Raw genomic sequence first — 26605 nt, 5'->3', positions numbered from 1 at the left:
ATCTAATTTCACTCAAAGACTGCTTATGTCCATCTACTCCATTGTAGCTCTATAGAGTGTATATTGACTTACTGCATCTGTGTGTGGCTGCACAGTATCAGAGAGGAATTGCTCCAGGGGGTCATCAACACCACCCAGAAGATTATCAGATACCCTCTCCCATCCCTGGAAAATCTTTACAGTTCCTTTTGCCTTCAAAATGCCCAGAGCATACGTAAAGATCCAGTCCATCCCAGTCACTCCTTTTTTTGAACTGCTGCCTTTGGGCAAATGTTTTAGGACAATACAAATACGAACAAAAAGACTAAAAAACAGATTTTATTAAAAGGTCATAACTGCACTAAATGCTGCTCATATTGTGAAGCCTTAAAATTTTATGCAATGAATGAATACCAGCAGAACATGAAAAATATCTAGTACAGTATGTGACATGTTTTGTACAGTATATTCTTAAAGCTTGCACTGATTGGATATCACCCTATTTCATTGTATATGTGCAATGATAATAATAAAGACTTATGATATGATAATGTCAACCTCTTGCAGGATCAAATGCCAGCAAGATTTTAATGATGACTTAAAAATGGCCAATGTTGGGGGAAGACCTGATATAACAGGGCAAGCCATTCCAAAGTAAAGGAGCAGCCTGATCCCCCCTTTGCTTCAACCTTCGCACAACTAAGAGCATCTGGCTAGTAGACTGCAGTGCTTTTGTTTGCATGTACAAATGAAGAAGTTCCAAGAGGTAAGGCAGGGCTGTTCCATACAAACATTTAAAAACAAGTAATAGACTTTAAGAATCAATTCTGAAGAAGACTGGAAGCCAATGGAGCAAGGTTAGTATGGGTGAAATATGGTCACTATTATGAGAGCCGATCAATAAGCGAGCAGCAGTGTTCTGAACCTTTTGTAGGTGTAGTAACAAAGAAAGAAAGAAAGATAGATAAATAAATTAATTAATTAATTAATTAATTAATTAATTAATTAATTAATTAATTAATTAATTAATTAATTAATTTACCTTAGCTCCTGGGTGGGCAATGTCAGTCCTGGAGAGCTGCAGTGGCTGCAGGTTTTTGTTCCAACCCAGTTTCTTATAATGAGAAGTCAATTATTGCTGATGAAGCACATATTGCTTAAGTGACATTTTGATGCTTCATTTTAGTGGTCTCGCTTGTTAAGGTTCCCCACCCTAAATTACTTACTTCAATCTTAAACAGCTGCATTCACTGCTTTAATGGCTCCTTATTAACAATAAGATGTAAATGACAAAGCAGCCAGCAGTTCTCCATCTAGCTTGTATCCATTTACATTTCTGTGTGTTCATCATACACTGTTTGATTTAATAAAACACTTAATAGAAAAATGTGACAGACTGAAAATGATCCTTTTTAGGCTTCAAATCATTTGGATGATATCCTATGATATAAGACCTTACATTGCAGAGCAACAAGCCATAAATTAAATAACGTGTGATACTGACAACGATTGGTTTCTAATTAAGCAATTAGGTTGGAATGAAAACCTGCAGTCACTGCGGCTCTTCAGGACCAACATTGCCCACCCCTGCCATAGCTAAAAGTCTCAGCTGGAAGAAATTGCATTTAACAAGTGTTTGTTGTCCAAGGATGCAAGTATGAGGGTCTAAAGAGGATGATAACTCACCCAACTCCTATTGCTTTGATAAGATTTAAACCATTTAAGGGCATTACCTTGGATGCCTACATACTGCTCAAGGTGGGCTGTAAGAATCGCATGATCCACAGTATCAAAAGCTGAGGCAAAATCTAACAGTACAAGAATGGCAGAAGCTCCAGTGTCAGTAGTAAGGAGGAGGTCATTGTAAACCTTTAAGAAGGCTGTGTCGGTGCTGTAACAAGATCTGAATCTGGATTAGAATTTTTCCAGAATACTATTTTCAGCCAGAAAACTTTGCAATTGAGTAAGGACAACTTTTTTCTAAGATGTTACATAAAAAGCATTGGAAACTGGCCTGAAATTTGACAGATTAGAGGGATCCTAATTTTGATTTTTAATAAGAGGCTGCACCACAGCATGTTTCAAGGTATCCTTTGCATAGTTTAACTATCCATACAAGAGCACTTTTGAGGAGAGGAAGACAGAGGTTCATATGTTCAATACTTTCATATGTACAGAGCAAACAGAAAATCCTTACTTGCATGTGCTAATCGACATGTGAACCACTCTCTGGTGCCATGATGAGAGCTTATTACTGTGGTATGGCAGGTCCACAGCTCAGATGAAAAAGCCCAGTTTTAAATGGATAATCGCCGCACTTGCAGCTTAAAGAGTAGTGTAGTGTGGTTCCTGGGCGCTTCATAAAGCCGGTTGTCCTCACTTAAGTGCACAGACAAGGAGTCGTCTGCATCCGTAATTAATGCCGGGAGCTGCTAATCGCCACACCTGAGCCACGTACCCATTATATATAGTAGGAGCACGAGCACGAGTTCAGAAGGGGGAAAAAACCAAACAAAGCACGCACGCACGCACCACAAATAACACGAGAAGGAGAACGGAGGTTAAGGGAGAAGGCAGCTGGAAGGGAGGAAGCTGGTGCGTGAATGAGTGGGCAGGCAAGCAAGAGCCGGCCCACTGTAAGGACAGGCAGCTGAGCAATGTGCCCTAGCGGGGTGTTTGGCCGGCACCCGGACCAATTGGTAGAGGTCGCTCCTGCTGAGTGTTTAGTGAGGAGCAGGAGTGACCGGAAGGAGGATGCCTCGCCACAGAAGACAGCGGGAGTCTTGAGGTTTGGGAGGTAGATACCCCAGCTTGAGCGCCCTGGTTGCTGGGGAACCCAAGTCTCAATCTGGGGAGAGCAGAACGAAGCCAGGGATCAGGAATCCACCAGACCAGTAAGCAGAGAAGGTCATCTGCAGGTAGGGCGACTCACCTGGTGCAAAGCTTGGATGGGAGACGCAGGGGAGTCAACAGTAGAAAGAAGGCACTGGGTGTTGTTCTAAAGGACTGCTTCCAGCCATTGTTTTTTTAACCTCGCTTTTAAAGGAATTATTTATTGGATTTTAACCTCCACTGATTCAGCCCTGTTTTAATGGATTTATTAATTTGATAACATTTTTTTGGAGCACTGCACTTTATTTTGAACACTGTGATTTTGTTGTTGTTTAATAACTAATTAACTGCCCTGCTCCACTGAAGGACTGAGGAGATCGCTCCTCCCCCACACTATGCGACTCTTCAATTCCACCCGGGGGGGGGGGGGGGGGGGGGTAAACTTTAACATTATACAAAGTTATTGTCTGTCTGTATACCTGCATTGATATCACTCTTTAATTTAATATTGTTCTTTATCAGTATGCTGCTGCTGGAGTATGTGAATTTCCCCTTGGGATTAATAAAGTATCTATTTATCTATCTATCTATCTATCTATCTATCTATCTATCTATCTATCTATCTATCTATCTATCTATCTATCTATCTATCTATCTAAAAGCACTTGCACCTTTTTGCACCATTCCCTTGCTTCGTCGTTAATGTCTTCACTGTCCAGTTTATCCGGTGACATTCCCGATGGTGTCGGGTTCAAGAGCTCCCAAAATGGAGATGGGAGCCTGGAGCAGAACCTGCATCATCAAAATTACTGTCTTACCTCAAAACTTGCATTTAAGAATATTGGCTGTATGAACCAGGTTGCACCTTCTCAACGTTTAGATCTCAAGCTGGCATGTTTATGGATTAGTGGGCTATATTGGACTGAGCAGTCTGTTCTTGTGAGAACATTTCATGCAATGTGCAAAAACTATACATGGTATTTAAAGGTGCCTTTATGCTATTGGCACAGCCAGAATTAGGTGTTTGGGTGGGCCTGGAAAAAATTGGGTGGCCAGACCTAATATTCCAAATGTCTTTTGACATTTTTAATATATTTATGCCAAATAATCTAAAGCTAAACACTTATATAGAGCATGTATTGTTAATATAAACTGATTCACAGGACCCTGCCCTCACACATTAACAAAACTTTCATTCATTTGGCATGAATGAAATATGTGTTATTAAAGGGTAAGTAAGTGTTTGTTTAATATTTAGTTGAAAATGCAATGTAGAATATACCTTAGGATTAACAGGTAGGGTAAAATAATTATAGCTGATGTTTGGTAATCACTTCATTATCATCAGCACATTCACTGTTCTTCATACAAATTCATACAAATGTTCCAAAATGTGAGACACTGCATGTGAAGATAGATAGATAGATAGATAGATAGATAGATAGATAGATAGATAGATAGATAGATAGATAGATAGATAGATAGATAGATAGATAGATAGATAGATAGATAGATAGATAGATAGATAGATAGATAGATAGATAGATAGATAGATAGATAGATAGATAGATAGATAGATAGATAGATAACTTTATTAATCCCAAGGGGAAATTCACAATTTGTGAAGACAAATCACACAGTTAACTTTGTTTAAAATTTTATTTCATTTATCTAGAAACAAAGCATTATAACAAAACACATCTCAAACAAGTTCAAATGAGAGTAGGATGTGCTTTTTTACGCTGTCCAAAACAAGATCTCAGCATTCATACAAATTTCAAAAGAAAGCTCTTTAATGATTTTTCATGAGAACTTAGTGAAATTTGGTTCTTCACTTAGATAACCTTGGAAAAGATGGAAGAATTGCCCTTGATACTGTATGTGATGTTGTTCACACCGTTCTGCATAAATAGAACAATTGTTTGAGAATGTATACTGTTACGTACATCATGGTCACTAGAGGGCATATCAGAACCCCCCAATCTCAGACACAAGCCCCAGGTCCAAAAGACTAATGTTATTGAATTAAATACCATTTCAAAAACTTTTCGACCACCACAATAATCTACTTTTCCTTTCCTCCTCCTCCTGTTTTCCTAAAGCAAGAGTCATCATTGTTGTCCTTTTTCTTCTTCTCCTTCTACTCTTCTTCCTCTCTCCTTTTAAAGTCGACCTCGAAGCTCTTCTGGTGCTACAACACTGCACATATGAAGCACTTATAGGTCAGGTAGAACCTCTATAAAACTAGCATGTCCTCTCCTGGCAGATCCCCCTGGCAGCACCCAAGGAATCCAGATGGGATGCCTATTGGGACTACAGGGGCCGCTGGCAACCCTGTTTGTGTATACATGAGAATTCCAATAAAGGGACGCTGTCATCATGGAGGGGGGGCACACAAAACTGAGAGGTGGTCCTCCTCCATCCTTCCATTATATCATCCTGACAGAGAAAAAGAATGATAGCTACCCCTGTTGGTTCACCTATGTTTCTGGTCCAATATGAGGACCTCCCAGCCATGAGTAACTCATTATCATTCCTTTGCTTTCCTAATTGGAGCAATGGCAGGTGAAGTGACTTACTCAGGATCACAGAGTGTCAGCAGTGGGATCTGAACCCATAACCTCATGGTTTGAAGTCCAGTGATATTACTACTACACTACACTGTAGTTTCCCACTATTTCAAAGTGAATTTGTGCACATGTGAATTTTATATAATGCATATATCATAAGCATATATCTCTATTTTAAATGCACATGGCTACTTGAGGATGTCCAGTTATAAGACAGAAGAAAACAATTTTAATAAATTAATTCTAATGAATTTAGTCCTTCATTTATCAGGTCTGACATTGTGGTCAGCAACACAGGAGCGCCGCAGGGGACTGTGCTTTCTCCGTTCCTATTCAGCCTATATACATCGGACTTACAATACAACTCGGAGTCCTGCCACGTGCAAATGTTCACTGACGACACTGCTATCGTGGGCTGCATCAGGAGTGGGCAGGAGGAGGAGTACAGGAACCCAATCAAGGACTTTGTTAAATGGTGTGACTCAAACCACCTACAACTGAACACCAGTAAAACCAAGGAGCTGGTGGTGGATTTTAGGAGGCCCAGACCCCTCCTGGACCCTGTGATCATCAGAGGTGACTGTGTGCAGATGGTGCAGACCTATAAATACCTGGGAGTGCAGCTGGATGATAAACTGGACTGGACTGCCAATACTGATGCTCTGTGTAAGAGAGGACAGCGCCGACTATACTACCTTAGAAGGCTGGCGTCCTTCAACATCTGCAATAAGATGCTGCAGATGTTCTATCAGACGGTTGTGGCGAGCGCCCTCTTCTATGCAGTGGTATGCTGGGGAGGCAGCATAAAGAAGAAGGACGCCTCACACCTGGACAAAATGGTGAGGAAGGCAGGCTCTATTGTAGGCACGGAGCTGGACAGTTTGACATCTGTGGCAGAGTGATGGGCGCTGAGCAGACTCCTGTCACTAATGGAGAATCCACTGCATCTACTGAACAGTATCATCTCCAGACAGAGGAGCAGCTTCAGCAACAGACTGCTGTCACCGTCCTGCTCCACTGACAGACTGAGGAGATCGTTCCTCCCCCACATTACCCGGGGGGGTAAACGTTAACATTATACAAAGTTACTGTCTGTCTGTATACCTGCATTGTTATCACTCTTTAATTTAATATTGTCTTTATCAGTATGCTGCTGCTGGAGTATGTGAATTTCCCTTTGGGATTAATAAAGTATCTATCTATCTATCTATCTATCTATCTATCTATCTATCTATCTATCTATCTATCTATCTATCTATCTATCTATCTATCTATCTATCTATCTATTTAAATACTGTACTTCAAATAAATCTAAAAGAAAATACTAGAGCCTACTGTGAACAGCCTACTGCTCTATTAAATAGGGAATACCTGATACAGTATGAAAATACTTTGTACACTCTTAACATTAAAGGCGACAAAGTGGTTCTTCAGAGCAATACATTATAGTGGAACCAATTTAGGTCCCAGAAAATGGGCTCCTGACTTTTTAAGGACTGCTGCTGCATCCACAGTCACACATGTCGAGTTCAGGTGTTCTTGTCCTGCTAGGATGCTAACAGATCTCTTTTTTGTCCACATATTAAGAACCTTTTCAAAGCCCAAAGAATCAATTTTATATGCAATATATAAATTCTCAGAATGAAGTGGTTCTTTCTCAAGTAAAAGAGTAACAAGGAACCACACAACCCAATGAAGTGCCTATAAAAGAGCCAGTAATTTTAAGTGCATCCATATTTTAAAAATCTCCTCCTGCATCACAATTGTAGCTTCACAGATATAACATTGAAATATATGCCTATATGAAAAGTTGAAAAAAGCTCGTCTTAAATTATAATCTCGTTTTAAAATTATAATAATAAATTATAATTTATATTTTTAAAATGTGTTACTTAAATTAAAGCATGAAACAGGCGCAGAGGCGGCCTTAGTGTGGTATGCAGGGCCTAGGGCTGACTAACCCATGCGGTGCCAGTTATGTCAAATGTTGTTACCGTTACGTGTGGATTGTATAAACTTGCGCGAGAATTTAATAAAAATAATGTTAATATACACCGGATTTTCTCATTACAGTAGGCCTAGTCATCTAATTTTGCATCACTTTGCAAGATAACATGCGTTTTATATCAAAATATAACGAGAATATAACTTGAGAATCCGCTCGAACGGAACACGCGGACCTCAAAAATGGGGCCCTCTTAGGCGCGGGACCTGGGGCGGTCGCCCATTTGCCACCCCCAAACTCCGCTCTTTACCTGGAGTTTCAAATACCTTGGCAAGCATGAACATTTGCAGGGTGACGTTTACAAAAGCATTGTAGTGCTTTAATCCAAAGTCGATGTCAATCTTTATCATTAATTTAAAATGATAAACGATCCACTCGTTAACTGCGAAGTGCTTCTTAACCGGTCTACGTCCTGCACCAACCTTAGTAGCAGAAAGCGGTCGCCACACTGGTCACACTTAACACACATCATGACAGTTCTCTGAACATTTTAAATATATACTTCAGATGTTATCATTTTCGTGATGAAATGCATTACTGTGTTGTGTGTTAATCTAAATATTCATATTGTTAGTAATCACACATTCTGTAAATTAATATACAGCTTCTAGTGTTAAGGTATCAATCCGAGGGGTTCGTCGTGTGATGGGTGCGGCATTGCGCTGTAATTATCGTATGATCCCAACCTAGAGAGTCTCTCCTATCACGACGTTTACACGCACATGCACACTTAACTGGGATAAGGTTAGTAATCCAGTTAAGGCAGAAACTTCTTTTAAGTCCACGTTCCCATGGGCACGTATTCTTCTGGAGTTCTCCTTTGTCAAAACGCTCCGACGCCATTAAACTGCGTAAAAAAAGTGTTAAAGGTCATCATTGACCACCGTGAATTCGAAAACAAGAATGAAGCCTGTGATCATTTTCTTATGTTTTATAATTATGTTTTGTCAAAATGAAACTTTATTAATATGTTTCTTTTACCGGATTGTATACAGCCCACTCTTTTCTGCTTGTCTGTGCTACTGAGCCCAACAAAAGAACGGCGCCACACACTGATATGTTTGCTTCTTGTAATACTAAGTGCTGCTGGGATAATAAAAATGCACATATTTTTACTTCAGTAAGATAAACGAGTAAAGGTAATCGGACAACTTAACGCATATTACTTTAAACGTCTTACCTACTGCTCTTGAGATTGCGTTGCTGAGTTTAGCACTGTAGATTCAGCGTATTAACGAAAATGTAACCATTTCTGAAATTTTGAGACAGATCATTTCCACCAGGAGAAGGAATAATGCAGTCAGTCGAGTATTTGCCTCTGGAAATGTATGTTGTGTTTGCTTTCACCATCTTATGCTTGTGGCTGCTGGAAGCCGTGAGAAGCCATGTGCGGGCTGACTGAGTGCAACAGACATGCGCAGGCTGAAAAATTCTTAACTGTAACCTGGTTAAGAGTTACGATGGCCATATAATTGGGTGCTTTTCGCAGGGAAATCTATATGGAGAGTAAAGGTTTCGATGGCATTTTGAAATCAGGTTTCAAATAATAACCTGCTTATTAAAGCACTTGTAAATGAAGGTTGCAGTTACAGCAGATTTGCAATTGCCATTGATTATGTAGAATTGGAGGAAGAATAAAAAGCAAAGGACAGACCCGTTTTGAGGTGTGATAGTGCGGCTGCAAAAACCTACTAAGAACAATATTTATTGTATTATGTGTCTGGGTCTAAGATTGCACCACCTTACAAAAAAAAAAAAAAACACAACTTATTTAAGTTAAATCGTTAGGATGTGGCTGATAACTATACAGTGAGCCTCTTAGATAGATAGATAGATAGATAGATAGATAGATAGATAGATAGATAGATAGATAGATAGATAGATAGATAGATAGATAGATAGATAGATAGATAGATAGATAGATAGATAGATAGATAGATAGATAGATAGATAGATTTCCCAATGGGAAATTCACAATCTCTTGGATCCTATAGTCATATCCCATAAAAGTCTTCTGTATTGAACATATGGTGATTTGCAGGCTTTTTACAGGTATTAATGTAAAGTTACCAGGGTGTAACCCACAATGAAGAAAGAGCTAATTTGTTCGTGGGAGACTATATGGCCATAGCTTAAAGCCACTTCATTCATGCCTGCTGAGACCTAGTCCTTGGTTGTTGCCCGAGATCAATACAATATAGCATTTTTTCACTTAAGAAATATAGCAAAAGTTAGACCTCTTATATCATTGAAAGATGCTGAGAAATTAGTTCACGCTTTTGTTTTACTGTAACGCACTCCTCTCAGGACTACCCAAAAAAGACATCAATCAATTGCAACGAGTGCAGAATGCAGCTGCTAGAATCCTAACTAGGAAAAGAAAATCCGAGCACATCACCCCACTTCTGATGTCAGTACACTGGTTACCTGTGTTATTCAGGATTGACTTTAAAATACTGCTTATGGTTTACAAGGCCTTACATAATCTCACTCTATCTTATATATCGGAATGTCTGACATCTTATATTCCAAATTGTAACCTTAGATATTCAAATGACTGTCTGCTTAGAATTCCAAGAGCTAAACTTAAAAGAAGTGGTGAGGCGGGCGGCCTTCTGCTGTTATGCACCTAAAATCTGGAATAGCCTGCCAATAGCAATTCTCCAGGCTGATACGGTGGAGCACTTTTAAAAACTGCTGAAAACACATTACTTTAACATGGCTTTCGCATAGCTTCATTTTAATTTAATCCTGATGCTCTGCATATTCAATTAATTGTCATTACTATTCATGGTGGCTCCAAAATCCGTACTAACCCCTATTCTCTCTTCTGTTCTTTTTCCGGTTTTCTGTGGTGGTCGATCTGCGCCATCCACCACCTAATCAAAGCACCGTGATGTCCCTACACTGATGGATTAAAGGCCAGAAATCCATGTGACCGTCATCATCAAGTCCTTCCATGAAAACCCTGAATACCATGAGGACTGACTGAAGTCATTTATGTGAGGTAGAATGCCTAGAGGGGGCTGGGTGGTCTCGTGGCCTTGGAACTCCTGCAGATTTGATTTTTTCTCCAGCCGTTTTTTTTTTTTTTCTTCTGTCCTCCCTGGCCATCGGACCTTACTCTTATTCTATGTTAATTAGTGTTCTCTTATTTTAATTCTTACTTTGTCTTTTTTCTCTTTCTTCATCATGTAAAGCACTTTGAGCTACATTATTTGTATGAAAATGTCCTATAGAAATAAATGTTGTTGTTGTTGTAATAGCAAACACTCAGCATGGTGGAAAGCAAGGCAGGAATAGGTGTATGGAAAGTAAACATCGGCTGTGCTCATAAACCACTGGGTGGTGTCAACTTCTCTGCTTTGTATTAAATCTTCACTCTTAAAAACAAAAGTGCCAGAGTGGTTCTTCAGAGCGATGCCGAAATATTTTGGTACCATAACGAATCATCCTCATGAAGGTTCCAGAAAAGATCCTTTATTTATTTATTTCAGTGACAGAACTCCATAAATAACCAAGATAATACCAGATTTATAAAATACCTATACTGTATATGTATTCCTCCTACCTGTAACAACCCATGGCTAAGTTCAGGTTTTCTTTATCTGTTAGTATTCAGGTTGCCTACTGTACATTAAAGATGTATTTATTACATACTAGACAAAGGCCCGTTTCGACAACGTAAGATGAAACGGGCACGAGTGGAATAGTAATAAGTATAAGCACCACAAACCTGATATAGGTGTATTGAATGAATGTGTAATTAGGCCTCGAGCCGTAGTCGAAATCGCCTTTCAGGCCTCTAGAGCTTTAATCGAAGTCGCCTTTCTCTTTGAATTTTTGCAGCCATAAATCCGCCGCCTCCCGCGATGTTGGGGTTGGATGTCGGTCGAAGTCGCTTTTCTCTTTGAATTTTCGCTGCCATAAATCCGCCACCTGCTGCGATGTCGGTCTCATGAGGTTTTTTGGGCAGCTGCGCAGAAGGCGACTGCGCATTCGGCTTCGGACGGACGTGAGTGAGTGAGTGAGTGAGTGAGTGAGTGAGTGAGTGAGTGAGTGAGTGAGTGAGTGAGTGAGTGAGTGAGTGAGTGAGTGAGTGAGTGAGTGAGTGAGTGAGTGAGTGAGGAGACTGGCGAATTATGTATTAAGATTAGGACCCTTGCAAGGTCCAAAGTCCTTTCCCGGAAAGAAATGGTTCTTTGTCAAGCAATGGAGCTACAAGGAACCACACAACCCATTGCTTGAGTGTACACACAACCCATTAAAGTGCCATTTTACAATCTTTGTTTTTAAAACTGCAGGAGGAATGGTAAAATATCAGATTTCTTTATCTTAGAGCAGAGGTTTTATACCAGGGAAGTGTGGATAGCAGAACAGGCCATCATCACCATAGTTTTTACACAAGTGTTTTGTTCATCATTTTCTAATTAAAACACTGTTTTCATTTCATTACCTTGGCAGCAACATTCATGACTCTGGCAGCTCTTCTTATGAAGTCAGTAGATTCATCGGGAGAGCATTGGGGGCATTGGGTGGGTGGTGGTGGGGGGGGGGGGGGTTCATGAGGTCACTGGAAAGGGGTGTGTGGTGCTCCCAATATCTTTGCAAAAGGACAAAGGTCCAAGATTTTGGGATCCTGGTGTTTCCTGTTTTGCTATATGGTTGTGAGACATGGACGCTATCCAGTGACCTGAGATGAAGACTGGACTCCTTGTGTCTCTTCAGAGAATCCTTGGGTACTGCTGGTTTAACTTTGTGTCGAATGAGCGGTTGCTCGTGGATTGCCAAATGAGGCACATTACCTTCATTGTGAGGGAGCGTCAGTTACGGCACTATGGCCATGTGGCGCCATTTCCAGAGGGTGATCCAGCTCATTGTTGAGGACCCGAGCAGCTGGACCAGGCCAAAGGGATGCCCATGTAACACTTGGCTGTGGCAGATAGATGATCATTTCTGGAAGGTGAGACTGGACCGCATGTCTGCCTGGGGGGTTTCCAACTGGGACCCCGAGCTGTTTCATTATGTGGTGGGTATGGCAATATGCTGTACCAGTGCATGCTCCCCAACCTGACCTGACCTGTATGCATGTGCACTCTTTAATGGCACTTTATGGTTCTTTAATGAGTTGTGTGGTTCCTGTCCTAACAGGTGGCACAGTGGTAGTGCTGCTGCTTTGCAGTAAGGAGACTGTGGAAGATTGTGGGTTTGCTTCCCGGTTCCTCCCTGTGTGGATAGCGCTTTGAGTACTGAGAAAAGCGCTATATAAATGTAATGAATTATTATTATTATTATTATCGTAACTCCATTTGTTGACAAAGTACCAATTCATTCTGTGAAGGCTTCTTTACATTTAATGTTGATGTTTGTGCTTTGAAATACTAATATGTAGAAAAATAAAATGAAATGTTTAATGTATGGTAGACTACCTACAGATTAAGAAAACCTGAACTTAGCCTGTGTTATTGTTTCCAGCATGGGTGCTTTTAGAATTATGAACTATTGGTATTTCACAAATCTGTTACCATCTATTCATGGTTATGTAGGGAGCCTGTTAAAGATTCTTTCTGGAATACAGTATTCACATGGATGAGTGTTTTAGGAACCAAAAATGGTTCCCCTGTGGCATCACTTTGAACTCTTGCACCTTTATTTTTAAAAGTGTATATATGTATACATTTCTTATTGTTTGCATTTGTTTTTATCAAAAAGAAAAATTGTAAACAATCTTTTATAATTCAAGTTATTGAATAGGTCTGTAAGCATGTATTTTATGATGATTGTGTCAGTCCAGCTATAATCCTACCAAAGCAGCTCCATAACATAAGTTTAATTTATATTAAAAATCTAAACCTAAGAAAATCACAAAATGGAGTGAAATTGAAACATCATGGTTATCCTAAAACATTTACCCACGATTCCGTTCTCATGTGTCCTCCTATATGCAAATATTGCAAAATAATTACCCAATCAATGTACGCGCGGCTTCAGAGAGTTTTTCCGGTCAGAAGCGGACTCTGGAAGACTTTTTTAGCGTGTAATGAGGGAATGTCATAGACAAAGATTAACGCATGTTTAACGTAAGCCCATTTGGGAGATGTTTATAATTTGAATTAAGTTAACCTTTAGCAATTCATTAATTGGTTGCAATCTTATATCACTGTTCTTTTTTTCTCGTCTTTGAAAAAGATTGCAGTGTGGCTTTATTAAAGCAAAGACACTGTGTTGTCATCTAAAAGGACAGCACTTAGCTCTACTTTAGAAAACTGAGATTTCCTTTTACGGTGTTTGTCCGTCGTTTATTTTACGATCGTCTTAGAAGTATTATGTATCCGATTTTGTGTGGGTTTGTTTTTTCACTCTCTTTATTTTGTTTAGTTTTTTAATGATGATGTCGTGTTTATTTCATATTATTTTACACAAAGTACGATACCAATGAAAGTTTTTCCCATCGAGTTATGGTGGTTTATGGCATAGCTGACTACAGGACGCGGTTGAAATATTTATACTCCCTCCTACCACAAAAAAAAAAGAAGCCCGTACGTGCCTCCTAGGTTTTAATATTTAAACTATTCAACATTTTTTTAAATGTCCCAGCTGTGACAATACCTGAAACGTATAGTTTGTTATGGACTGAATCCAAAGTGAGTTACGTGCTCCTTAAATTTTAAAATATTGTGTATGTAAATACTTGCTAAAATAACAAACGTTCATTCTAAAACTTAGCCGTTTTTGATTTTCCGTTATACTTCGCCTCAGTAATGTCTCTTTTAAGAGTCTAGCAGTCTTGGTAAAGCGTGTCCATGTTAAAAATGTCTTAATGAAATTGCTCATCGTGTTCATCGGTGACCGCGTAAAGGTTTTCAAAGTAAAACTCCAAAAATGTATCATCAGTGACATCTTGCACTCCATTATTTGGTGTGTGACTTGAGACGGTCACTCAGAATTTCAGGATAGTTTTCAGCCTTGCGATTTCCCAAAAAGACTGTTTTAGACACCTTTGCAGCTCTGCCAAGCAGCTTTCTCAATTGCACTCAACTCGTCTTCGCCTTTTGAAACTTCAATGATCTGAAGACCTACAAAAATGAGCCGGGACTGAGAAATCTTAATTCTGAAATACCCTCGGATCCCGTTTGCGTTTTAACCATTAAAGTAACACAGTTTTTTATAAGTCTAAGTCTGATATGGAGAGGAGGCAGGTAAACTTTTTCTGAGCCAACAAGTGGATTGCTTAACAAATTTTTCTTTCCTAAAACAAGTGAGGCAAGGATTGGATGACTCTGGACATTGTGGTTCTTCGTCTCGTTTACTGTTCCGCTAGCACAAAAAATAAAAACCGAGTTATAAATAACCCCGCAATGACATTAAATGGTGAATATGTGAAGGTGGAGTTATGTGAAAAATAACCCTGCGAGGAAAAGTCTGACTTCATATGAATTCAGCATTATTAAATGTTCTGAGAACAAAGTTATTGCTGACTAATGATTTAAAACATTTAAACCAAAAATATGATAGGTATGAAAATTCATCACCTTTTTAATAAAATGCAAAAATCTATAAAATTTCACAGTGCGCTTATACACGCAGTTCTTAACGGTAGGGAAACGCAATTGAGAAATACGAATTTCAAAAACAAGTTCTTTCAGAAGACTCTAAACTTAATACAATTGGTAGTCAGTAAACAGGCTGTGTGATGCATAACGGGTATTTTAAAATACTGATACACTTTTAAAAACATTGGCTCTTTAAAGGCACTTTGGGTTGAGTGGCTTCTCGTTGCTCCATTGGTTAACAAAGCACCGCTTCAGTATGGGAAGGGTGTGTTTTACATCTGACATTGGTTCTTTTGGCTTTGAAAGGGATACTAATATGTGGCCAGAGGAAAAAATAAAGAAAAAGAAAGAAAGAAATCTTCAGTGTATACCTAGCATTATAGTAATGAAATAACCGAAATAACGAAAACCAACTTAGCCGGTGTTACTGTACGTCCTTTTAAAATCTGGAACACATTGGTATTTCACAGTATTTATTCATGGTTACGTGTGGAGCCTATTACAGATTATTATTATTATTGTTATTATTATTATTATTAATCAGTCAGTCATTCTCCAACCTGCTATATATCCTAACACAGGGTCACAAGGGTCTGCTGGAGCCATTCCCAGGCAACACGGGGCACAAGGCAGGAACAAACCCCGGGCAGGGCGCCAGCCCACCGCAGGACACACACACACCAAACACACACTAGGGACAATTTAGGATCGCCAATGCACCTAACCTGCATGTCCTTGGACTGAGGGAGGAAACCCACGCAGACACGGGGAGAACATGCAAACTCCATGCAGGGAGGACCCAGGAAGCGAACCCGGGTTTCCTATCTGCGAGGCAGCAGCGCCGCCCTATTACCGCTGCTGCTACTACTACTATTACTACTACTACTACTGTTGTTGTTGTTGTTGTTATTGGTTAAGGCTTTGGATTTCAAACCCTGAGGTTGTGGGTTCAGGTCCTGCTACTGACACTGTGTAACTATGAGAAACTCAGTTGACCTGCCTATGCTACAATTGGAAGAACCAAAAGAAATGTAACCAAATGTATCATAAATGCTGTAAGTCGCCCTGGAAAAAGGCGTCAACTAAATAAGTAAATGTATTTCTTTTGAGAACCGATTACTATTCCCTCAACGGCATCACTCTGAAGAACGACTTGAGCGACTTTATTTTTAAATATAGACTGTCGGTAGAAAAATGTGACAAGCTAGTTTGACAAGCATGTAATTGGTCATTTACAGGTATTTTCATATTAGTTTAAATCATAGTTTAGAAACTTAATTTCTAACGTATTTTTTAGCAATGTCAATTTTAAACGTACGCTAGCAACTTTTTTTCTTTATTTTTCTATATATCATTTTTTAAATTCCGCCCTTACACATTTTTCCGTTTCTGTGATAGCGGTAATGTTTGATAGGAAGTGTGATCTGTCAGCTACATCTGTTATATTTTGCTTCCCTTGTCTTTAACAACTACAGCAGCAAAATGTAATAAGGCATCAAAAAATGGCCGAACTTGGGTCTGCCTGTAAGGTCGTGCACATTTTAACGCTCACTGCTCTTCTCGTTTGTTGCGATCCATGTTTTGTGGCTTTAATCCACGCACAACGACCAAACAATTTTCCGATAAGGGTTTTTTTTCCTCCGTCATATTAGTGGAATCTATGAAGTGTCCAGCTGGTAAACTTTACTGGGTATCTCTCGTGTCATCGCGAGACGATTCGCTAGCAGTCGCACATTTAACTTCCTCACGTACATGGAAGTTTTTCGATGGGGTTACAAATTCGCTGTCAGGTTAAACTCTATGACCGATTCTATGATGTCCAAAACATCGAGAAAAGTTGTTTAGCATGGCGTCTCAATGTGTGTCCGCATGTGTCTATGAAAATCTATGTACAATGATAACTCCCGAAAGGATTGACCTATCCTTTTCAAACATTTCGCGTTTTCTTTGTTTCATGCAGCAGACCCCTTGTTTTTGGTCCAATTTTGTGCCGTACGTTATTTCCATATTTTTCGAAAAGAGCTTGACCCATGTCGTGTGCTGGGTGCGGCAACGCTGTAATATCTGCTCTCAACCTATGACAATGATAACTGCCGTAGAAACGGTTTAACCGAGAATTCTGTTGTCTGGCCCATTTAGTCATGGTCCAGGTCTACTGCTTTGCAAAACAATTACAAATTTAGTTTTTATTTAAATATACATTTAGGCACACATGGAAGGGCAAGCAAGCGCACGCGCGCTCAAATTTATAAGTGAAGATAGCTGACAGTTTGTTTTCTTTATACCAGACAACACACTGCATACTTAAGAGAAAGAAATGAACAGACACACACACACACACACACACACACACAAGTTCTAAGGTCGACGTGCACAGAGTCACTAAGCCTCCCCTGTATGAGTATGCAGATTATTTACTTCACATGACCCAGTGAGTTTAATTTCAAATTAAGTTTTTAACTTTATTCAGTCTCCCTAGTCGTTTTACTTTATTTGTGTACTGAACAGTGTAGTATAAGTTTCTGTGCTTGATTGTACAGTATGGAGTTTATTGGACGGATAATTCCTTGCCGATTTTTAACTCCACCTCATTACAATTTTTCAGGCTTTTTGATTGTTTGACTAAATGTAACCAACAGAAAAAAAAAAAGTTCATTATAGGGTTATAACTTCCATAAAAGAAAACGCACAATGTGAGTTTGGGTATAGGTTGGTTGAATTGGCTTATGTGCAGTCTATCGACACCGATATATAAAAGTCACCTGAAAAAATAATTAATGACTCTCTATATTTCTCACTTTACACGTCAACGAATCAAGAATTCCCCATTTTTACATTATGATCAGCGAACTGTTTCCCCTTCTAACGTACAGTGCTTGATGCAAAATGTCAAACCATTTTTGAGATTTCGTATATATCACAATTGTATTCAGTGACTCTTGTGTTTCAGTTAATTTTAAATGTTAATGTTGTTTAATTATCTTTAGTGTTTTTCAAAACGAGTGCTGAAACAACATAAATATATTTCTTATTGGTTTATAGTTACATTCCTGTAGGAACGACTTGCTCCGAACTTAAAAATGAATAGAAAGTGCCTTCTGTTAATGTGTGGTTACGCGCTGGACTCGACATTCTTAAGTTCTTCTTCCGTGTATTTGACGTCACCGATTTTTAGCGTTTTAAAACTTTATTTAAGCTTAACGCCAGCACAGCACACATTGTTAACTTAGAAGAAAAGTGTTCGTATTATTGACTGGTTGGTTTACTTATTTGTTTAACAAGAGTTACCTATCCATCTAAACCATTGCTTGACAAAGAACCATTTCATTCTGGGAATAGTTATTTACATATGAAACTGGTGCATTGGTCTTTGAAAAGGTCCTTAATATGTGGACAAATCTAAAAATGTTTAACGTTTAGAAGGCTACCTATATAGCAGGACACGAACAGATCAAGAAAGCCTGAAGTGAGTCTTTATTATTGTAGGCAGAAGGAGTCCTTTTAAAATTTTGAGCCAACTGGTGTTTCACAAATCTATTAGAATACACTCATTTGTAGAATGGTTCTAAATTAACAAAGGTTCTTTCTGGAACTTTCATGTGGATGATTCCTTTGGGAATCCAAAATGATTCCACTATGGCTTCGCTTTGAGGAATTTGGCACTCTGTTTATTTAAGTGATCGTTATGATTTAGTAAACGTTTAGTCCTACCACTTAATATTACAAACGGGTGCTGTTGAACCTTTGACTTTTAATGCAGAGCCATCCAGCGATTGCACTTGTAATTTGTGTTTGCATTATGCTTGATCGTACTTAAAAATGCAAAAGTGCTCTTGCTACACAGGGAAAAATCTAAATATCTCTTGGTAAAGTGGCAGCCTAATTGACCGGCCGCATTCTGACTTTACTTGATATTAGGACTTAAGGATCATTTCGCCTCAATGCAGAGGTTCTTATTGAGCGGCCGAAGGGCTTTCCAGGAGAAAGAAGGTGTTCGTCTGAGAGTTAACATCTCTCAAGTACAACCCTCCGGCCTCCACTGTACTTCAGCACCAGGATGTACTGAGCTCGCATCCGGACTTCAGTTGGATCTCTTGTGCCCCTTTCATTATAAAGGCAAAAAGAGACATGAGCATTCACTCAGAAATAATATTAATTTCAGATCCTGAAAAAGACTCTGGATTTGATAAAGAAATCAATCTATCTATCAGTCATAAAGTGCTTTCATACCCATCCATTTATCTATTTTATAGTGCCTTTCCTATCTATCTATCTCTTATCTATCTATAGTATCTATCGTATCTAAAGTATCTATCTACCTATAGTGTCTGTCGTATCTAAACATTTTCACCTGCTTGCTTATATCGAAAAATATATATAAACCGAATTCCGTAACTATTCCCTTTCCAAAAACATGAAATCTCGTGAATTGTCGGTTTGTCAACTGCAAAACACGCTCTAAATATTTTTTAAAATGCACATGCTGAAATGTGGTTGGCCTGCCCATGAGCACGTGTTATAAACCTTGGAGGTTTGTTGAGTGTCCCCTGCACTTTAGCGCGTTTCCCATTCAAAGCCTGCTAATTAGCATTTAGTGTACGGGCTTTCTTACAGAACAAAAAGACAAGAAATGGTACGTTTGTTTTGCAGTAAATCAGTCTTTCAACATATTTTACAAGTTCTGGATTGATTTATTTCACTAGTAGAATGTAGTAGTGGTGTTTTTATGTCTTCTTAGAATAGTGAACTTTGTACTTACATATATTGATACTGAACTGAAATCTGCAATTTGAACGTTGTTTGCCACAGCATGCCGATGTTAAATCTCACATTAAATAGTTCTCTGGCTAGTTCTTAATATCTTGAGACTATGCGCTTAGCTTTAACAACATAACTTTATTGATTTTCCGACACAGATATAAAAACGACAGTACTATGTGTCGACGACTTTGTGAAAAATATTTGCTATTTGTATTTGTCTTTATTTCTTGTGTGTGCGCGTGTGTGTCGTGTGTGTGTTTAGAGTGCGACTTGAAGGTGTAAAAAAGACTGGATGACCCTCTTTCTTTGCCGATCACAAGGCTCCAAACATCTTACAAATAATTAGGCTAATAAGTAACAGGTAATTCCTAGCATTTAAGAGAGCCCTCTAGTGTGAAACGCATGCGCGCCCTTCAAAGTTAAATAAACGTTCTGTTATGCCTTAAACGTAACACGACCTTGTTTATTATCCCCAAGTCAGGCTGACCCGATGTAGTCGTATGATTTCGGCCATACACTAGAGCCGAGTCATCACTAATCACACTTAGTAAGTGGCGATCCTTGCCTTGTACCCGTGCTGTGGCAGACCGAAATATTCCTGTGAGGCTTCACATTATTAGGAATTAACTCTGCCAAGGTTTAATCGTAGGGATCCCTGGTACTGAAAACACGTGGGTTTTATCTTCCACCAGATGTGATAAATATATGAAATGGCCCGCAGTTTAACACTTGCCTTCTGGGTAACATATGAGTGTTTTCATTCGCTCAGTCTCTTAATAAATTGTTGCATCATAAAACCTTGTGACATTTATCAATTTTGTATTTATTCTTGTGGGCAGCTTTTTGAGCGAGAAAACAGTATATATAATGAGTAAAATATTTTCAAAAGAAAATTTTATAGAAATGAAGTGTTCGCATATAGGTGAAAATTTCACTTATTTAATGTATTTTCCGAGACTATGGAAATAAAACCGATCGTTTACAAATTATTGTGTTTAATATTTTATCGATTATTATATATAGCCACGTGATTAATAAATATTAAGCTGATACTGCATATTGGGAATAATGGACCAATGTAATAATTAATATTTGAGTTAGAATGTTAGAACTAGATAAAAAAGGTTGCTAAAAATTCAATAATTTCATTATCTATGTATCTAGTAGTGCCTTTCTTTCTTTCTTTCTTTCTTTCTTTCTTTCTTTCTTTCTTTCTTTCTTTCTTTCTTTCTACTGGGGGCTGCTGTTTGAATGACGCGTCCACACTATTAAAAAATATTACTTCTAAAATGCCATTTTACTGGCTTGTGTGGTTCCTCAAAGGACAATTGCTTGGTAAATTATTATTATTAATAATAATAATAATTAATATTATTATTATTATTATTATTATTATTATTAATTCTAGATCTGGTTCTTTCTAGAATTCCAAGAATTTTTAATATTTCTAATATACGGAAAAAATCGAAATCCTTCGGGTTAAATCTGCCCAGCAGGACTTCTTTTCTTTTTCTTTCTCCTTTCGCCTTATACAATTTCTTATATTTGAAAAATACTCGTTTTCACATACCCCTTGGGGTGAGATTGCAGGGTCAGCCATTTTACAGCACCCTTGGAGCAATTGCAGGTTAAGGGCCTTGCTGAAGAGCCAGGCAGAGTAGGATCCCCTTTGGCAGTAACAGGAATTCGAACCGGAAACCTTCCGCATAACTCGAGCAGATGCTTAGCCTCGGAGTCACCGCAGATCAAGAAAACCTGAACTTCGCCTCTATTATTGTATGCAAAATATCAGGAACTCATTAGTATTTAACAAATCTGTTACCTATCCATGGTTATTTATGAAATCATATGGATTAAAATGAGTTATTTGTGGCAAATTCATGTGGATGGTCATTTTATGAATCAAAGAAGAATCTCATTGGCACCTTTATTTTGAACAGTGGCAGTTGCTGTCTGTGTGGACTTCGTACGTTCTCCCTGTGTCTGCTTGGCTCTTATTCACGACTTGTTTCCTAAATTCCAAACATCGTTCGTGTTAGATTTATTGGTGTTGTTAATGGGCTCTTTATAAGTGTGGCTCTGTGCGTGAGGGGGCCCAGAGATGGACTGTCGCTTTGTCCAGGGCGTGGGTTCCATGCGTTTTACATCACGATATCCAAAAATGAGACTAAAATATTATTTTTCATTGAATTATTATTATTATTCATGATACTGTAGAAATATTAACATTTTATTTAAAATACGTCGTGATGTTATATGATACCGAATACTTTGATTACATTTTATAATTTTAGTATTCATCCATTTTCCTAAACCTTCCCTTATCACAATAAGACATGCTAATTTGATTATAATTACTGTATCTAAATTCTTTTTTTTTTTTCAAATTAGCTTAATGATTGCTCCTTTGCTGCTCCTGATATCCTGCACATTTCTAAATTTGCATACTACTGCAAAATATATTTCTGACCGATGACTTCATGAAGAAAGAAAGAAAGAAAGAAAGAAAGAAAGAAAGAAAGAAAGAAAGAAAGAAAGAAAGAAAGAAAGAAAGAAAGAAAGAAAGAAAGAAAGAAAGAAAGAAAGAAAGAAAATGACAGTCTGTGAGAAACAGCCATTATTGAGGCTGGGAATTCACGGCAATGAAATGGAGAGGAATCGCAGACAAACTCCCTAACGTCAAAGAAAGTAAATATTTGCAAGTGAAGAGCCCTTGGCAGCATAATACGAGTATATCTACTTATTTCTACTCTGACGTTTGGTTTCGGCTGTTAAATAGATTAAGAGGCTACGAGAGGTCATTAAGAACTGCGCTTTTCCTTCAGAACAGGACTTTCTAGGTTCGGCACTTAAACCGAGTGCTCTTGGTACACTGAACAACACTCGGCGTCCCTCCATACAGTAATCTGTGTGTCGACAAAATTAAAAGCACACATGAATACGTTGATTGTATGCAGTGTTCTTCACTTGAGACTTCCTTCTTGAGGCCCCGTCTATAATCCTATATCCAAATATACCACCACGTATTGGTAAAGGGCCAATTGCAATGAATCGCCAGCGATTAGCTACCTAAATGTGCCCGCATTTCACTCTGTGTCGAAGGACTGCATTCATTTCTTCCAAAATTCAATATATATTTTTTCTTTTGCTTGAACAAGCTGCCCAAAACTAAGTTGATGATATTAAGAGTGGGACATATTAAAAATATTACGAGTTTTAAACTGGACAGGTCCGTAGCTGCGAGTTTCTCATTTTATGGCGTCCGTCGGTGCAAAAGAAATTAAAATAAATGACGCCCCTATAATACATATATAAAACGTTTCAACGCAGACCCCAACAAGTTTTTTATGTGGCAGAAAGGCTCATTTCTGCTTGCTATACATTTTTCTTTAATCCTACGGAAATGGACGTCAATCATTTAAATATTAAATAACAAGTGATGGAACATCCCTCACTCTGAAAAATGAATCATTTTATTCAGCGTACACCATCCAAATTAATGACAGTTATTTGTTGCAATATTTGTCCGTAAATGTTTCATTGAGCTACTCGTGTATTATTTATATGTTATAAACACATGGATTTATGTATTGCGAATGCTAAAACACACACACACACACTATATATATATATATATATATATATATATATATATATATATATATATATATATATATATCAGTAAAATCCGTAAAGATAGTGACTTTGCCTGCCGCTTTTAATTAAGGAGAGTTTAATTCAATTGGGACGCACAGACCCACTAGCCCCGTATAGAGTAGGATGCAGTAGGCGCAAGGCAAAGTCGATAGTGGCTCAAATCCCATTGAACCCATTGAAAACCATGACAACAAGAAACAAGCTCGGATTTATCCCACAAAGTTAAATCGCATTGTGAGTTGACGTCAATCATGCATTATTCCAGGACTGGACCAATACAAAATCTTGACTGGAACAAATGCTTCCAACAGGTCCGGGACGTAGGGTTACATTTGCCGCTTTTGTTCAGGGCCTCGCAGTTGGCATGTATTTGTGTTCCCCTCTCCGACCACCCAGGCTGCTTGGGAGGCAGATCATGAAGCATGGAAGATAGTTGCTGTCACCAGGCACACTTGATAGGTGGTTCCAATAAGTATGGCCTGGGAACCTTTGGCGAATAGTAGTCCACTTTTCAAAAAAAATATGCAGGAAGTAGGCCAAGCAGAGCTCTGCACCCCGTTTATCTACCTCGCAGATCTGTCAAAAATAAATCTTCTTTTTTCAGCTCCCAGTGCTAAATTTACATTTTACTGACATTTAATGAATACGGTTTAGCAAGAAAAAAAATGCCTTAAAAGCGTCGACTTTTATTGAAACACACTTCTTTAATTTATGTTTTACTGGGAGGCTAATTCCTCCTTTTTCTCTGGAGTTTGTTTTCCACAGCTTTAAACGAACGGATCTGTCTGTGACGTTTTATTATCCTAAAAAAAGCCATCACTCCCTTTGAACGGTAATACTTGGCGCTCATTTAATTTGTGGACCCAGTTACATTTAATAAGGAGAAAACTATTATAACTTTATTTATTTATTTACTCATTCATTCTAAGTTGTGTCATTAACACTTTAATTTAATAAATACCAGTGCAAAGAAGTGACTGAAATTAAAGCACTGATGTACATTGATTAAAAGAAATTTTACAAATAATTCAATACTTTACTAGTACTATTAATAATATTAATACCACTACTACTACTACTACTAATAATAATAATAATAATAATGCTTATGACGGTTACAACACATTTCTTGTATTCTACACTTCTATCCATTCTTGCCAAATACGAAACTGATGTTTTCATGTGAAGTCAGACACAGCTGTGAAGACATTATGCATAATACATTTCCTTTCAGAGCTAAAATAAATAAATTAATAAATATTATTCGTTTCTTTTCATTCTAAATAGATGAAAATGCATACTTTCGATCGAATTTAGTAAAAAGCGTCCTATTATATTAGCACTAAAAAGAGTGACAAGACAAGCAACGAATTTATAAAAGTCGACTTAAGCCTGGCTGGTACTCTAATGTTTCACTTTGTATGCAAATAGCTGCGGTGTTGTTTGGGGTGGGGGCGGGCGGGATGGGGCTCTTGGACCACTTGCCACCCAAGACGTAATTCAACAGCCTCAATTGCCATTATCTGTTTTCCAGTTTTGGCTAATCAGACAGAATGTGTAATGATGAAGCGCGTTTCCTGCTCGTTTTTGTTTCCCTTGTGTGGTTACACCTACCGTCTTTAAGGCTCTCTATGCCACTTGACTAATTCAGGTAGCACGTCCAAAGACGAGGACTGGCCAAAGGACACTAATGAGACGCGCTCTTCATATAAACAGCGCTTCGCTGTAAACGACACTAATATTTGAGCTTTATTTTGGATGAAGAGCATTCCTTGAGCATCGCTACTCCCGATCGTCTTCGTGAACCACGCCATCCATCGTCTATACCGTTTCGGCTGTAAGGACAAAATTTAAAAAAAAAAAAAAAAAAAAAAAAACACCAGAGGATGTCGGCGCCGGCTAAAATAAGTTTTACAGTACGAAGCATACTGGATCTTCCAGAACAAGAGTCTGAATCTACCCAGAGCCATTCACCCGAAAGCTATTCCAGTTTAACCTATGCTGAATGGCTAGAGGTAGAGAGAAGCCACTGCTTGTGTAAGTAACTGAAGATAGAAGAGATCAATAATCAAACGGAATGTTAGGACTTTCTCTGACAGTGTTAAAAACGATGTCTAGAAATAATATTGTTATATTTTTTTCTGGACGAGATTTATTGGGACAAAACAAAGAAACAAACATGACGGAATGAATGGTTTCTGGTCGTGTGTCAAATCACCTTAACGTTCTTATTAGAAATAATGATAAAACTCGGATCTAAAATTATTATTATTATTATTATTATTATTATTATTATTATTATTAAATCTTTATCAACCTCTTATCTTTGCAGCATCTGATGAAAGCGGCTCGGAAACCTTACCAGACTCAACTCAAAGATCGGATGCTTCTCCCGGGACAGACACAGAGGAAAAGAAAAAGAAGAGACGCGTGCTTTTTTCCAAAGCGCAAACCTTCGAATTGGAGAGGCGCTTCAGACAACAACGCTACTTGTCCGCTCCTGAAAGAGAGCAACTGGCTCACGTCCTCAGTTTAACGCCAACGCAGGTCAAAATATGGTTTCAGAACCACAGGTACAAGATGAAGAGGGCGAGAACGGAGGGCCAAGCAGATGTACAGCAGCAGTCTTCCATGCTGAGGAGGGTGGTGGTACCAGTTCTGGTCAGAGACGGGAAACCTTGTCACACGTGTGTCATCAGTCCGGTGCAGTTCCAGGAGAAGTCCGGGTGCGGTGTGCCGTCAGCTGCCTCCTCTTCGCCTTTCGCTCTGCACAGCTATCACCCCTTGCAGCACCCGCTCTTTGGCACCTACCAGCACTTAGCGCATCCCAATGCGAGCAGACATCACTGGACTTGGTGACTGTCAAACTTTTGCGCTTGAACTACAAATAAAAAGACTTGGAGGATCATTTCCGTGGTCCTGATGTTTACTTACTTTCAGTCGATTACTGCTTCCTTCCTTGGTCTGATCCAAAATTAGACACCCTGAATAAGAACATTGGATCCAGAGGACAAGGTTTCTTTTTGGAGATGAAATAAAGGCACTGCGATACGACTTTGTTTGTTAAAACAGCATTTTCTTTACCACTTAAAGCAAAAGTTTGGGTAATTCTGATACTATACTTTGTAAGCAAAACTATTGAATATTAAAGATTCGGTTCTTTTGAAATGCTTATTTTTATACATACATGTTTAGATTACAAATTAATGATTAATAAACGCTATACAGATGTAAGGATTGTGTAAAAG

General features: G+C 38.6%; 1 protein-coding gene across 1 annotated transcript; it reads left to right on the top strand.

Annotated features, from left to right (window-relative positions):
* The first annotated feature begins 24925 nt into the window (after nucleotides 1-24925).
* On the top strand, nucleotides 24926-26362 carry nkx2.9 (NK2 transcription factor related, locus 9 (Drosophila)). Its single transcript, XM_028821416.2, has 2 exons — nucleotides 24926-25394; nucleotides 25690-26362. Exons 1-2 carry the CDS (start codon nucleotides 25244-25246, stop codon nucleotides 26214-26216), a joined length of 678 nt encoding a protein of 225 aa, XP_028677249.1. The 5' UTR covers nucleotides 24926-25243; the 3' UTR covers nucleotides 26217-26362.
* Nucleotides 26363-26605: the final 243 nt, after the last annotated feature.

This window comes from Erpetoichthys calabaricus, chromosome 16 (assembly GCF_900747795.2).
Source record: "Erpetoichthys calabaricus chromosome 16, fErpCal1.3, whole genome shotgun sequence".
In the NCBI taxonomy this organism is placed as follows: domain Eukaryota; kingdom Metazoa; phylum Chordata; class Cladistia; order Polypteriformes; family Polypteridae; genus Erpetoichthys; species Erpetoichthys calabaricus.
Note: the sequence above shows the minus strand (reverse complement) of the source record. Positions and strands in the feature narration are given on the sequence as shown.